This window comes from Ranitomeya variabilis, chromosome 2, assembly GCF_051348905.1.
Source record: "Ranitomeya variabilis isolate aRanVar5 chromosome 2, aRanVar5.hap1, whole genome shotgun sequence".
In the NCBI taxonomy this organism is placed as follows: Eukaryota; Metazoa; Chordata; class Amphibia; order Anura; family Dendrobatidae; genus Ranitomeya; species Ranitomeya variabilis.
Window position 1 is genome coordinate 171,974,013 of NC_135233.1, and position 14,144 is coordinate 171,988,156.

Here is a 14,144-nt window from a genome sequence, read left to right on the forward strand (position 1 = left end):
CCACACTCAAATCTATAGGATGACTATCCCCTCAGTTAGGACCATAGGCCACGTGTTTTGTTTTCACCAATTCAGGGTCTTGATTCACTCGGTCTGTATAACAAACCTATCCCATGGCAAGCCACGGAGACCACAGCTTATCGAACATTTCAATTTTCCCTCTTTTCTGATAAAACCCCTTTTCCAGTTTCAGGCCCTGCTTCACTTATTGGAAGAATTCTCTTCTTGAAGGCGGCTCGTCCTTAATCCAATTTCGCGCTATTGCCTTCCGGGCCATATACAGCAATCTGGCAATAGCTGTCTTCAGGTTGTTATCCACTCCAATCTCATCCACGCACCCCCACAAGCACACCATCGGGTCCCTTTGGCACCGTGCATCTGTACGCTCCTTCCACACGACTCAAAACTACCAACCAAAAAGCAGCCAGTCTCGGACACGTCCACATCATAAGAATAAAGTATTTTAATGAAATAAATACACATGGTGTTTTAAAATCTTTATTGTACGCTTAATCCACCTGAAGACCCTCGTTCTGTAAAAAAAACAAACAAAAAAAAAAAACCCCCCATAAAAAAGCAACAATATCGCATATCTTTTTGGCGACCAGTCATGTCCCACGCTGTAAATCCAACTGAAGGGGTTAAATATATTTACAACCAGGAGCCTGCTAATGCAGCTGTTGCTCCTGGTTGTAAAAACTGGAGAATGAATGGAATGCAGGGAACCGTAGCATCGTAGACTTGTGGTGCTGCCGCCCCCTGGTGGCATTAACTCATATGAACTCTAGCGTGGGAATTTTTCTGAATATTTTCTCATGATTGTATGTATGTATGTATGTATGTATGTATATGTGTTTTATATAAAAATGTGTTCAAATCTCCGTCCCAGTCTCAGGCCTTTTGCAGACTCCAACAGGTTTTCTTCAAGAATGGTCCTGTATTTGGCTCCATCCGTCTTGCCATCAATTTTAACCATCTTCCCTGTTCCTGGTGAATAAAAGCAGGCCCAAACCATGATGCTGCCACCGCCATGTTTGACAGTGGGATGGTGTGTTCAGGGTGATGAGCTGTGTTGCCTTTACATCAAATATATTGTTTCCCATTGTGGCCAAAAAGTTTGATTTTGGTTTCATCTGACCAGAGCACCTTCTTCCACATGTTTGGTGTGTTTCCCAGGTGGTTTATTGCAAACTTTAAACAACACTTTTTATGGATATCTTTGAGAAATGGCTTTCTTCTTGCCACTCTTCCATAAAGGCCAGATTTGTGTAGTGTACGACTGATTGTTGGCCTATGGACAGACTGTCCCACCTCAGCTGTAGATCTCTGCAGTTCATCCAGAGTGATCATAGGCCTCTTGGCTGCATCTCTGATCAGTCTTCTCCTTGTTTGAGATGAAAGTTTAGAGGGACGGCCGGGTCTTGGTAGATTTGCAGTGGTATGATACTCCTTCCATTTCAATATGATCGCTTGCACAGTGCTTCTTGGGATGTTTAAAGTTTTGGAAATCATTTTGTATCCAAATCCGGCTTTAAACTTCTCCACAACAGTATCACAGACCTGTCTGTTGTGTTCCTTGGTCTTCATAATGCTCTCTGTGCTTCAAACAGAACCCTGAGATCTAAAAAAGAGAGAAGGGGTGCACTAATATCATATGCGGGTGCAAAGACCTAGTCCATATGTAGAAACATGTGAAACAAGAGAAGACGGACTAATATGGTATGCAGCACCACTAATACTAAGACAAAATATATATATGTATCAAAAGAACACCTTTATTAAACACCTCAAAAAGACATGTTAAAAACATTTAAAACATAGTGTCAAAATCAATACACACGCCATACCCCACAAAGAATACAATCTGATAACAATGCCGACAATGTCATATAGACATATTTATAACCCCATCAGTCCACCATCCATAGCCCTGCATAGGATGCCTGTTAAGACTAAGGTAACATGATCCATATGTGTAATCACCATGACAATGTGCTTTAAGACTGAAGCACCCAGAATCAATGACCATGCCCCATATGGTCCCTAGGTCAAAGGAGATCACCAAAGACTGCACAATAGCAGTACATACAACCTGTCGTTGGCCCAGTCAGTCACACAGCAGCATATAGCCGGGATAAGTGGCAATTGATGCGGCAAAGCTTGAATCCCCAAATGATAGGGAGCAAAACGAGCACAATAGCCCAAAAGTGAAAGGTGGGTATGGCGGGAGCGAACCCCACGCGTATCGCTGCCGCAGCAGCTTCGTCAGGGGAAGAGAACCCTGAGACTATCACAGAGCAGGTGCATTTGTACGGAGACTTGATTACACACAGGTGGATTATATTTATCATCATTATGCATTTAGGACAATATTGGATCATTCAGAGATCCACAATGAACTTCTGGAGTGAGTTTGCTGCACTGAAAGTAAAGGGGCCGAATAATATTGCATGCCCCACTATTCAGTTTTTGAATTTCCACAAAAAATTTAAAATAACCAATAAATTTCGTTCAACTTCACAATTGTGTTCCACTTGTTGTTGATTCTTCACCAAAAATTTACATTTGGTATCTTTGTTTGAAGCAAGTGCAGCGCCCCAGAGTCCTGGTCGTTGCAGTATCATGGCTCAGCCACTAAGGGGGGCCATGGTGCGTTCGATGGCACTGAAGGAGTTCTCTGAGCAGGTATCACAGTCACCAATTCATTTCACAGCTGGGCCTCCGGGGGGAGCTAAGGGTGCTATTCATTAGGCCACTCCCCACCATAGTGGGTAAACTGGGGGTCAGGCAGGAAGTTAGAGAGAACGCTGACGGGATTGAACGGAGCAACACCCTGTGGCAGGGGGTGTTGTGAAGGGAGAGACTGTAGGGTCTCTGCCAGGGGTGGGATCCTGGCAGAGGCTTGGCATTGAAAGAACGTAACGGGTCCGCGCAGGCTCCTGGAAGCGGCGGGACTCAAGAAAGGACTAGAAGCGAGATAGATTGTGCTGAGTGAGAAACGAAATCAAGCGAAAGGAGATACCAGTGAGGGTTGTGCTGAAAGAGGCAGCACCTTACTGAGGCGCACTACCGGTGGCCGGAACGCCGAGGAGGTAAAGAGTTTCAAGCCATACCTCAGACCTACGGCAGGGCAGTTAGCTTTAGGCGGACTGTCTCACGCATCACCCAGGAAGGCAAAGGGGGGTACCAACAGGAGAGGGGCGCAGATAGAGTCCCGGAAGATCTCCGAGCCTCCCCGTCATACGGGTGCGTTCCTACCATAGTATCTGGAGGGACGAGGAAGATCATTGCGAATTAAGTTGTTGTGAGGGAACACGAGAAACAGACACAACAGTTGTGGGGTACTTTCCGTAAGCACAGCAGGGAAGGACTGCAACACATAGCGCTAGAAGGAAGGCACCGATTTCCACCTGCAAGGAGAGCTCTGGAAGTGCCATTGGACCGGCCGGACTTGCGCAGCCAGGTGAGCCGTATTCCGGACTGAGGACCCAGAGAGCTTCAGTAAAGAGGTAAAGAGACTGCAACCTGGTGTCCTCGTTATTTACCGCGACCTGCACCCCACAACTGCACCGTTACTACACCACTTATTTCACCGGACGTCCCCCACTGACAGACAGGGCCACGGACCGGGTCTAGCCACCGTGACAACCCCAGGACTGAGACCTAGAGGCCCGGCTCCGGGTACCCCTCGGCCCTGCGGCGGTGTGGGGGCGCTCCAACTTGGCGTCACGAACAGGATCTACTTAAGCCTGAAGAATCAGGTCATGTGTGCCTAGAGACTGTGATTTACTGTACTTTATTGCAAGATTGTGCTGCGCCATTGGCCGCCAGAAGTTCCCGCCAAAAGGCGCCGCCATTGCTACACCCCAGGAGAAGGAGGGTGTGTTATGGGCGGAGACTCTCAGTGTGGCGCGAGAAATGGCTACCGCCCCCTGCACTTCTGGCTGCAAAGAGATGACCTGCCCCAAAACAGAAGACAACCCCCTGAGATGCAACGGCGGGAAGCGGGTGATGGAGAAGCCCGACCTCAGAGAAATGGCGGAGTCAGGTGCATGCACTGCCACCGACTATCAGGCAGCGATGATGAACGGCGAGTGCCTGAGCGAGGAAGAAGTGGTTCAGGCCTGCCCTTCTTCACCGGAGATGGACCGGAAGCCTGCGGATCCGACAGCGGAGCTATGTCCACCAATCCCGACCTTGGAGTTAGAGGAGGAGGAACCACTGCAGGCGGAGCGGAATCCGAGCATCCCATTGGCGGGGCCCCGGTCCGGGCTGCAGCCGATTCCAGCGTCCTTGTTAACGGACCGGAGCGACACCGATGGAACCACATTAGACGCAGGTATGGCCGACGCCCCTGCTCCCCTTCACGAGCCCGCTTCCATGGCCCACCTCCATCGCAGTAGGGAGCGACTTATCTCGGCAGGGCTAATGGTGCTATCCCCCGACGACCTGGGGAGGATGGTGCCACCGCTGTCGACTGGAGTGGGGGAGCCTGTGGATGTGAGCTTAGATGGAGTAGTTCTTCGGTGGGACACCCCCTGGTTTAGAGCAGATGGATCCCGGGAGAACGGGTCCACTCTTGCGGTGCTTACATGGGAACAATATAGACAGTGCTTGATTCTGCAGTGGAAAGGACAGAAAGGAGCTGAGTCGATGGGCCCAACGAAAGTACAACAACCCCCCCCGGCATGGGATGACAGAGACGCGGTAAGGCGGGGCACTGTGTTGGCCTACCATGTAAAAAGGGGGTGGGGCCTCATACACGAACAGGGACTGGATACTGATGTTTTCGTTGCGCACTGTAACGTGAGGGCTCCCTGTTGTGGCCGAAGTGGAGAACCGTTACAAAAGGGGGATCCAGTGACCTACAGCCGCCACTTGAACCCACTCGGGTGGTATGCACGAAATGTTCGGCGGTGTATGTCTGGGCCTGCAGCCCCAGATCTGGTCCCGGGAGCGCCTGAACTTGTCACTATCGCGACGGTACGCCTAGTGGCAGCCCCGGAGTTGGCCAGTCGAGTCCATCTGCATGTTCGAACCAAGGACACTGGCGCTGTAGTGACCGGGGTCCAAGAACCAAAGCCACCGGAAAAAGAATAAACCTCGATACCATGAAAATGTAAATAGTTAACTGTTCATTCCTTTAACTGTTCCTGTTTGCTACTAAACCCGTTTAGGGTTAAAGGTGACCCCTTGTTGACCCGGGGCCACTATTGTTGTTCTCAAAGTTTTGCACAAGTTTAAAAAACTGCAGAAATCATGAACTGTGCATGATTCGAACTTTCCTTTGTAAATAGTTGCACCTTCTTAAGGGTGCTCCCTACTGGTTTTAGCCAAAAGACACTTTGCGAAGATTCCTTCTCTACTGGTTTTAGTTAAAGACACTTTGCGAAGAAACCTTTCCTACTAGTCCTAGTTAAAGACACTTTGTGAAGATCCCGGCTGGAACTTTGCATAAGACTGGTAGGCTGAGAAGACGAGCTACCTCAGAAAGACTTGGTCCCCTCTTAAAGGGGATGTGACGAAGTAAATTTGAAAGAGATACTGTTACCGAACAGTAATGTGATAATGATGCCTTGAAAAAGAAAATGTAACTGTTTTACATGCCGAGTTATATGTGTTGAAGTTGTTGAAATGTGAAATCTGAATAATGTTTTGTAGAAAGGAAAGATGCAGAGAGCCCGTAGGGGTAGATGTAGAAGCCTGCATAGTTGAAAGTAAAAGAAGTAATAATGAAGGTGAGGATAGAAGGTAAACCCCGCGTCCCCATTGAAAAGTTACTTTGTTACTAAGGACAGAGAGTGAACCCGTAGGGGTTAGAGAGTGAGTCCTTAAAGGAGCCGAGTAGAGCGGGCTCAGAGTTCTTTAAATGAAAGGAATGTTATGTCTATACTGTGTATAGTAGCGAAAGGCAGTAGGCCCTGGCTGAACAGGGCGGTCCTGTAAAAGAAAGGAGAGGCAGTAGGTCTGGTGCCGTAGGGACAGGCGGTCCTGCAGGTTCACAAGAAGGAGAATGTAAAGTTGAAATGCCTTATAATGTGATTATAGGAAGGCCTTTGATAGACTGAGTGTGAGTTTCTTAAAGGCAATGTTAAGTTATTGTTCCAAAAAAAAATTGCACTAAGTAGAATACCCGGTTGGGTAACAGAAGTTATTTATGCTCTGTAATTTATAATGTTGATTATGTTTGTAACGTTAAGTGTCCTCACCTCCCATAAAGGGAAGCTTACTTAAGTATACTTACTGTTATTTGCACTCAACAAAATTGTATGTCTTTTTGCTAACCTGTATTGTTGTTTTTCTTCCCAGTCCCGGAGTACTGTGTTTAACCAGGGGGGAGTGCAGCGCCCCAGAGTCCTGGTCGTTGCAGTATCATGGCTCAGCCACTAAGGGGGGCCATGGTGCGTTCGATGGCACTGAAGGAGTTCTCTGAGCAGGTATCACAGTCACCAATTCATTTCACAGCTGGGCCTCCGGGGGGAGCTAAGGGTGCTATTCATTAGGCCACTCCCCACCATAGTGGGTAAACTGGGGGTCAGGCAGGAAGTTAGAGAGAACGCTGACGGGATTGAACGGAGCAACACCCTGTGGCAGGGGGTGTTGTGAAGGGAGAGACTGTAGGGTCTCTGCCAGGGGTGGGATCCTGGCAGAGGCTTGGCATTGAAAGAACGTAACGGGTCCGCGCAGGCTCCTGGAAGCGGCGGGACTCAAGAAAGGACTAGAAGCGAGATAGATTGTGCTGAGTGAGAAACGAAATCAAGCGAAAGGAGATACCAGTGAGGGTTGTGCTGAAAGAGGCAGCACCTTACTGAGGCGCACTACCGGTGGCCGGAACGCCGAGGAGGTAAAGAGTTTCAAGCCATACCTCAGACCTACGGCAGGGCAGTTAGCTTTAGGCGGACTGTCTCACGCATCACCCAGGAAGGCAAAGGGGGGTACCAACAAAAGAGGGGCGCAGATAGAGTCCCGGAAGATCTCCGAGCCTCCCCGTCATACGGGTGCGTTCCTACCATAGTATCTGGAGGGACGAGGAAGATCATTGCGAATTAAGTTGTTGTGAGGGAACACGAGAAACAGACACAACAGTTGTGGGGTACTTTCCGTAAGCACAGCAGGGAAGGACTGCAACACATAGCGCTAGAAGGAAGGCACCGATTTCCACCTGCAAGGAGAGCTCTGGAAGTGCCATTGGACCGGCCGGACTTGCGCAGCCAGGTGAGCCGTATTCCGGACTGAGGACCCAGAGAGCTTCAGTAAAGAGGTAAAGAGACTGCAACCTGGTGTCCTCGTTATTTACCGCGACCTGCACCCCACAACTGCACCGTTACTACACCACTTATTTCACCGGACGTCCCCCACTGACAGACAGGGCCACGGACCGGGTCTAGCCACCGTGACAACCCCAGGACTGAGACCTAGAGGCCCGGCTCCGGGTACCCCTCGGCCCTGCGGCGGTGTGGGGGCGCTCCACATGATATGTGGGAAAAGGTTGAAAGATTCCAGAGGGCCAAATACTTTCGCAAGGCACTGTATTTATTCATTTTTGTTTTGCAAACTTTAGATTTTTTTCGCCACTTAAATAAAAAAGAACAAATACATATTTGGTATCTGCAAACTTGTAATGACCTTGAGAATCATAACTGCAGGTCAGTTTTAGCATTTGGTGAAAAAAATAAATGTAATAAATAAAAATTAAAAAGTTGTAGAATTACACTTTATTCGGACTCCCATGACAGCACCACGAGAGAGGGGATCCGCCCCTTTAGGAACAGGAAACCCACAGATACAAAAGGGCGGCACCTCTCCCACGCATCAGTTGGTTTCCTGTTCCTAATGGGACGGGATCCTGCAGAACTTACAAAAGGATCCCAGGCCGGACGGCCGACTCAGGTAGCGAGGGGGTCTCCTACCTCGGCCGGTGCGGAGTTCCTGGAAGATGTCACGATGGTCCGGGCAGGGCTGCATGTCAGTGGCATTCCAGCAGGGAGCGGTCACCGGTGGTGTCCTGTCTCCAAGCCAGCGCTAGGTAAGTATGTCCCCTGGGTCTCCTCCTTCTGGGGTGGCTGGGGTCTCTGTATGCGGCGGCGCTTGGGGGCGCCACCCGGGGTGCTGCGGCTCTGTCCGGCGTCCCTCGCCGCTCTGTGCGCTGATGAAGGAAGCGCTGGGAGCCCGGGTGACGTCGGGGGAGGAGTCGGCAGTCACTTCCGGGTTTCCGGGGTCCTGCGCATGCGCAGTGTATCCAAGATGGCGGCGCCCACCGGTATAGCGTCGCTGGCGTTCTGAGCCCCAGAGACAACCGCCTGCACCTGGAGGAGGCCGGGAAAATCAATCAGGGGAGCGCTAGGCACAGCTGCTGACCGGAGGAGGGGTTATAAAAAGAACTCCGGATCGTGGTCCCTTGCTTCTGGCCTCATATTGTGTGGAGATGGAGGACGAGCACGTGCAGTTGCAGCTGCTGGAAGAGGTATCCCAGAAGCCTAAAGGAAAGGATCGCGACAAAAGGAGTAGTGAGTCTGGCCACAAAAGCTCCTCCAGGCAGGGGTCTGGAGCATCAGCCAGAGGAAATCCCCCTAGTATTCCGGTACTTTTCTTTGGGCAGCCGCTGGTAAGTGATCTTTGTGAAAGTTCACCCAGTGACATGATTCCCCTCATATGTTCTATTATAGGGGAAGAAATGTGCCGGAAAAGCGAAACACAGGGAATGTGGCATCTGTGGGGTTCCCCTACCTGATTCGTGCCCTAAAAAATTATGTGGCCCCTGTATCCAGCAGACGGTGAGGTCTCAGGAAAGGGGAGGGGGTGAGAGCATTATATCTACAGGGATTAGATTGCTTTACTTACCCCCCCAGGTAGCGGAGGAATCCCTTACTATGACCACCAGCTTGAAAGAGATGATCAGAATGGAGGTCAGACAATCCTTAAAGGGTCTTTCTCAAGGAGGAAGTTCTAAATCTAAAGCTCCATTACACTCCGATTCTTCAATAGAGGAGGATAAGGAGGAAGTTTTCTCCGGTTCAGCTGCATCGTCCTCTTCCTCGGATGAGGACACCGCCCGCTTCTGTCTACCCCTTGAACGAGTGGATAAGCTGGTTAAAGCGGTCAGAGGAACGATGGGCATAACAGAATCGAGACCCCAACTTTCCAAGGAGGAAATTATGTTTAGTGGGTTGGAGCAGAAAAAGCGTAGGGTCTTTCCGCTTAATGAGAAAATCCAGGATCTTATCAATAGAGAGTGGAAGAAACCCGAGAGAAAGGGTTCCTTACCTCCAGCGCAAAAGCGCAGATATCCATTTGATGATCCAGCAGTCACCAATTGGGAAAAAGCCCCTAAGTTGGATGCGGCAATAGCCAAGGTGGCAAAACGAGCCTCTCTCCCCTTTGAGGACATGGGGACCCTTAAAGACCCCCTTGATAGAAAAGCGGACACCTTTCTAAAGAGTACCTGGGAGATGGCAGCCGGTTCCTTAAGGCCTGCGGTGGCTTCAACCTGTACAGCCAGATCAATGATGGTTTGGCTGGAACAATTAGAGACCCAGTTGAAAGAAGGTGCATCAAGGGATTCTATTCTGACTGCCTTACCAATGATTCAAGAAGCAGCTGCCTTCTTATCAGATGCATCCATTGACTCCGTTAAAATGGCTGCTAGAGCAGCAGGTCTCTCAAACGCAGCCAGGAGGGCTCTGTGGCTGAAATGTTGGCCAGGTGATATACAATCAAGATCAAAACTTTGTACCATTCCATGTAAAGGGGAGTATCTATTTGGGCCCACCTTGGATGAACTCCTAGAGAAAGCGGGAGATGACAAAAAGAAATTCCCCAATCTGCTTGGGTCCTATCGTCGTCCCTTTAATAAGAGAAGGTTTGGTCGCGGAGGGAAGCGTACCTTTTCACCTTCAAGGGATCGGTCTAGATGGGAAGACAGACGTAGACGAGGTACGGGATTTATGTTCCGTCGTTCCTCAAAAGAAAGAAAGAAAGAAAGAAGACAAATGACTAGGAACCCCGGTGGGGGGTAGACTATTACATTTCTGTTCGGAATGGTCAGAGATCACAAATAGTGTCTGGGTGCAAGATACTATTTCTCGGGGTCTTACACTTGAGTTTTGCCATACCCCACGGGATAAATTTATGTTAACTCCCTTGCGTTCTAATCCCCTAGAACAATCTGCTCTAGAAGAAGAGGTGTGGTCTCTTTGCTCTAAGAATGTACTTACACAGGTTCCAGAGTCTGATAGAGGGAAAGGATTTTATTCTCCCTTGTTTCTTATTCAGAAACCTGATAAAACGTATAGAACCATCATAAATCTCAGGCATCTTAATAGTTATCTGGTTAAGCATACTTTTAAGATGGAGTCCATCAGCTCAACAATAAAAATACTGTTCAAAAACTGCTTTATGGTGGTAGTCGATTTAAAGGATGCCTATTACCATGTACCTATTCATGTGGATTTCCAGCAGTTTTTGAGGGTAACAGTATTAATGGGAGGAGTGGTTCATCATTTTCAGTACAGAGCTCTTCCTTTCGGTTTAACATCAGCCCCTAGAGTATTCACAAAAATAGTGGCGGAAGTGATGGCTCACTTGCGGGAATCTAATATTCTTATTGTCCCATACCTTGACGATTTCCTCATAGCAGGGAACTCGGCAGAACACTGTTTGTCCCAACTAGAACTAACTAGAGTTAAGTTGGAACGCCTGGGCTGGATAATTAATTTTGAAAAATCTCGGTTACAGCCTCAAAAAATTCAGAAATTCCTAGGCTTATTATTAGATTCAACTACACAACAATGTTATCTTCCGGAAAATAAATTAAATCAGATTCAACATCAGGTATTAAAAGCAATTAATACACCCTCTATGACCCTTCGGCAAGCTATGTCCCTGCTGGGGTCCCTCTCATCCTGCATTCCAGCGGTAAGGTCGGCACATTTTCATGCTAGATCCCTCCAGAAAGAAGTTTTGATTAAGGACAGGATCTTGAGGGGTGTATTGGAGGAAAAGATAACTTTAGAACCAGCGACTCTCGAATCCCTAAATTGGTGGCTGGATAGGGATAATTTGTCGGCAGGCGTTCCCTGGATGATAGATGTATCCCGAGTGGTAACTACGGACGCTAGCTCCTCTGGTTGGGGGGCTCACATGAATGACATTGTAGTTCAAGGCCAATGGGAACCATACTCAACATTTTCATCCAATCAGAGAGAATTATTGGCAGTCGAATTGTCAGTTAAAAAACTCCTCATGTATCTGCAGGGCCACCACGTCAGGATCCTCTCGGACAACAGGGTGGCGGTCTCCTATATAAATCATCAAGGAGGTACACGCTCCGAGACTCTGATGCAGATCACAGATCGTCTCCTCCGGATGGCAGAAGAGAATTTACAATCTTTGACTGCTCTACACATCACAGGAAAAGACAATATAAAAGCGGACTTTCTCAGCCGCAATGTTCTAAAACAAGGAGAATGGTCTCTAAATGGAGACATCTTCAAGCAGATTGTCCGCTTATGGGGTCGACCAGTGGTGGACCTATTTGCCACGGAAGAAAACAAAAAAGTAAAAAACTTTTGTTCCCTAAATCCCAGGGAAAATCCACTGGCAGTGGATGCATTCCTCATAAAATGGGATTTTTCTCTGGCCTACGCCTTCCCACCATTGAACCTATTACCTCTAGTGGTGAGGAAAATCAGAGAAGATCGTGCGAGACTAATTCTGATTGCTCCCTTCTGGCCCAGGAGAACTTGGTTTTCATGGCTCAGGAGAATGTCAGTGAGCGATCCCTGGGTGCTTCCAGACATCCCAAATTTACTCTCCCAGGGGCCGATACTCCATCCACAAGTGAAGGGACTTCATTTGACGGCTTGGAGTTTGAGCGGTCATTGTTAGAAAATAAAGGCTTCTCTCCTAAATTAGTTGATACCCTTTTAAAAAGTAGAAAGCCAATAACAACAAGAATCTACTCCAGAACCTGGAGAAAGTTCCTAACTTCCTCAGAATTTAACATTAATGATGGGGTACCAATACGTCAAATATTGGAATTTCTGCAAAGGGGGTTAGAGTTAAAACTCTCCACAAGCACATTAAGAGTACAAGTTTCAGCACTTGGGGCCCTGTTCTCATGTAATATTGCGGGCAACTACTGGGTGTCAAGATTTATTAAGGCGGTCGGTAGAATTAGACCGTTATATAGAAACAAAATGGTGCCATGGGATTTAAATCTTGTCCTTTCTTCTTTGACAAGGCCCCCTTTTGAGCCGTTGAATGAAGCCTCAGTCAGGATGTTGTCTCTCAAAACAGCTTTCCTAATAGCTATAACATCAGCTCGCAGAATAGGAGACATCCAGGTGCTCTCTAGACTTCCCCCTGTATACAGAATTTCTCCAGGATAGAGTTATCCTTAGACTGGACCCAGCCTACTTACCAAAGGTAGTATCACAGTTTCACAGATCGCAGGAGATAGTTTTACCTTCATTTATCCCTAATCCTTCTAACCCTAAAGAGAGTGAGCTCCATACCTTAGATGTCAGGAGATGCCTTCTACAATATATCTCGGTCACTAATGATTGGAAGAAGGATAATGCACTATTCCTATCCTTCCAAGGTCCAAGGAAAGGGGCTAGAGCATCGAAATCCATACTAGCTAAATGGATTAGGGAGGCTATCTCTCTTGCTTACACAACAGGTGGGGGTCCAGCTCCGCAGAATCTGAGGGCACATTCCACCCGAGCCATGGCGTCATCCTGGGCAGAAAGGTCTGGAGTGTCGGTCGACCAGATATGTAAGGCGGCCACATGGTCATCCCCTTCCACCTTTTTTAAACACTATAGGTTGGACTTGGGGTTCTCCTCAGATCTCACCTTCGGGTTAAGGGTGCTGCAGGCTGTGGTCCCTCCCTAAAATGGCTTACATCTCTGTAAATCTCTCGTGGTGCTGTCATGGGAGTCCGAATAAAGCATTAAGCTACTTACGGGTAGCGGCATTTTTCGGAGGCCCATGACAGCACCCTTAGTTCCCTCCCTTTTCACATGGGGGTTGCACATCCTGGGTTTATAAAGAACTAAATAATTTAAAGAAGAAAGGGTTTTTTTTTCTTCTCACGTGTGTTATCTTAATTGTTACTTTATTAAAGTCATTGTGTTTAATTGTATGTAATATTGTATTGCTTGTCATTAACTGCGGTAGTCCTCTCAGGCTCTGTAATCCAACTGATGCGTGGGAGAGGTGCCGCCCTTTTGTATCTGTGGGTTTCCTGTTCCTAAAGGGGCGGATCCCCTCTCTCGTGGTGCTGTCATGGGCCTCCGAAAAATGCCGCTACCCGTAAGTAGCTTAATGCTTTTTTCACATTTTTCACCGCAATTTGAATCCCCCCCCCCCCCTTTTTTTTTTTTTTCAGTACTCAATATGGTAAAACCAATGGTGTCGGTCAAAAGTACAACTTGTCCGGCAAAAAAGCAGCCCACATGGCCATATTGACCAAAAAATAAAAAAGTTAAGGATCTGGGAAGACAGGGAGCAGAAAATGGAGACTGAAAAACCCATGGTCATAAAGGGGTTAAGCCAAGTACTCTTGCAAGGCTAAGTAATTCTACTGTTATATATACATGTTAGTTTGCACTTTGTTTTGCAGGGGTGCAGTATTTTACAGTAATGAGGTGCAGCAGTATTCCATTCCTTTTCTTGGATCAGATGCTTCTGTCGTCAAGAGGACCCAACGTTATCTCTATGAGAATCTGCAGGAGACTCCTGTGAGTAAAGTGTTGGTTGTTTCTGTATTCACACTATCTATACGGTTAATGTTGGAAATATGTTTCAGTTAGCGAGGAGAGTGCAACACCAGTATAGTTTTCAACCTCTTAAGACTAGGGTTATATAACCTGATGTATAACTTGTGAAACACTGTATGACAGTTATTGAGCGTTTTCCTGCAGGAAACTATGGCTGTAATTCCAACATAGCCTGCATCGTGTATTGCTCATTCTCTATAGCAGAGGTCCCCAATGTTTCTGACCTTGAGAGCCACATTCAGCTCTGAGAGAAGGTCGCGAGCCACATCCAGCCTTGAGAGAAGGTTGCGAACCACATTCAGCTCCCGCCCCCTCACAATAGTGGCAACCAAAGCCCCCATTACAGGCATAATGGTAACC

At 47.9% G+C, this 14,144-nt stretch overlaps 1 protein-coding gene across 1 annotated transcript in view; it reads left to right on the forward strand.

Moving 5' to 3' along the window:
- The window catches only part of LOC143804774 (saccharopine dehydrogenase-like oxidoreductase), a 125,940-nt gene that overhangs the window by 58,700 nt on the left and 53,096 nt on the right, over nucleotides 1-14,144 (forward strand). The window contains exon 7 of the mRNA XM_077283177.1: nucleotides 13,628-13,745. Coding sequence (XP_077139292.1) covers nucleotides 13,628-13,745 — 118 coding nt within the window. The remainder of the gene's footprint in view (nucleotides 1-13,627; nucleotides 13,746-14,144) is intronic.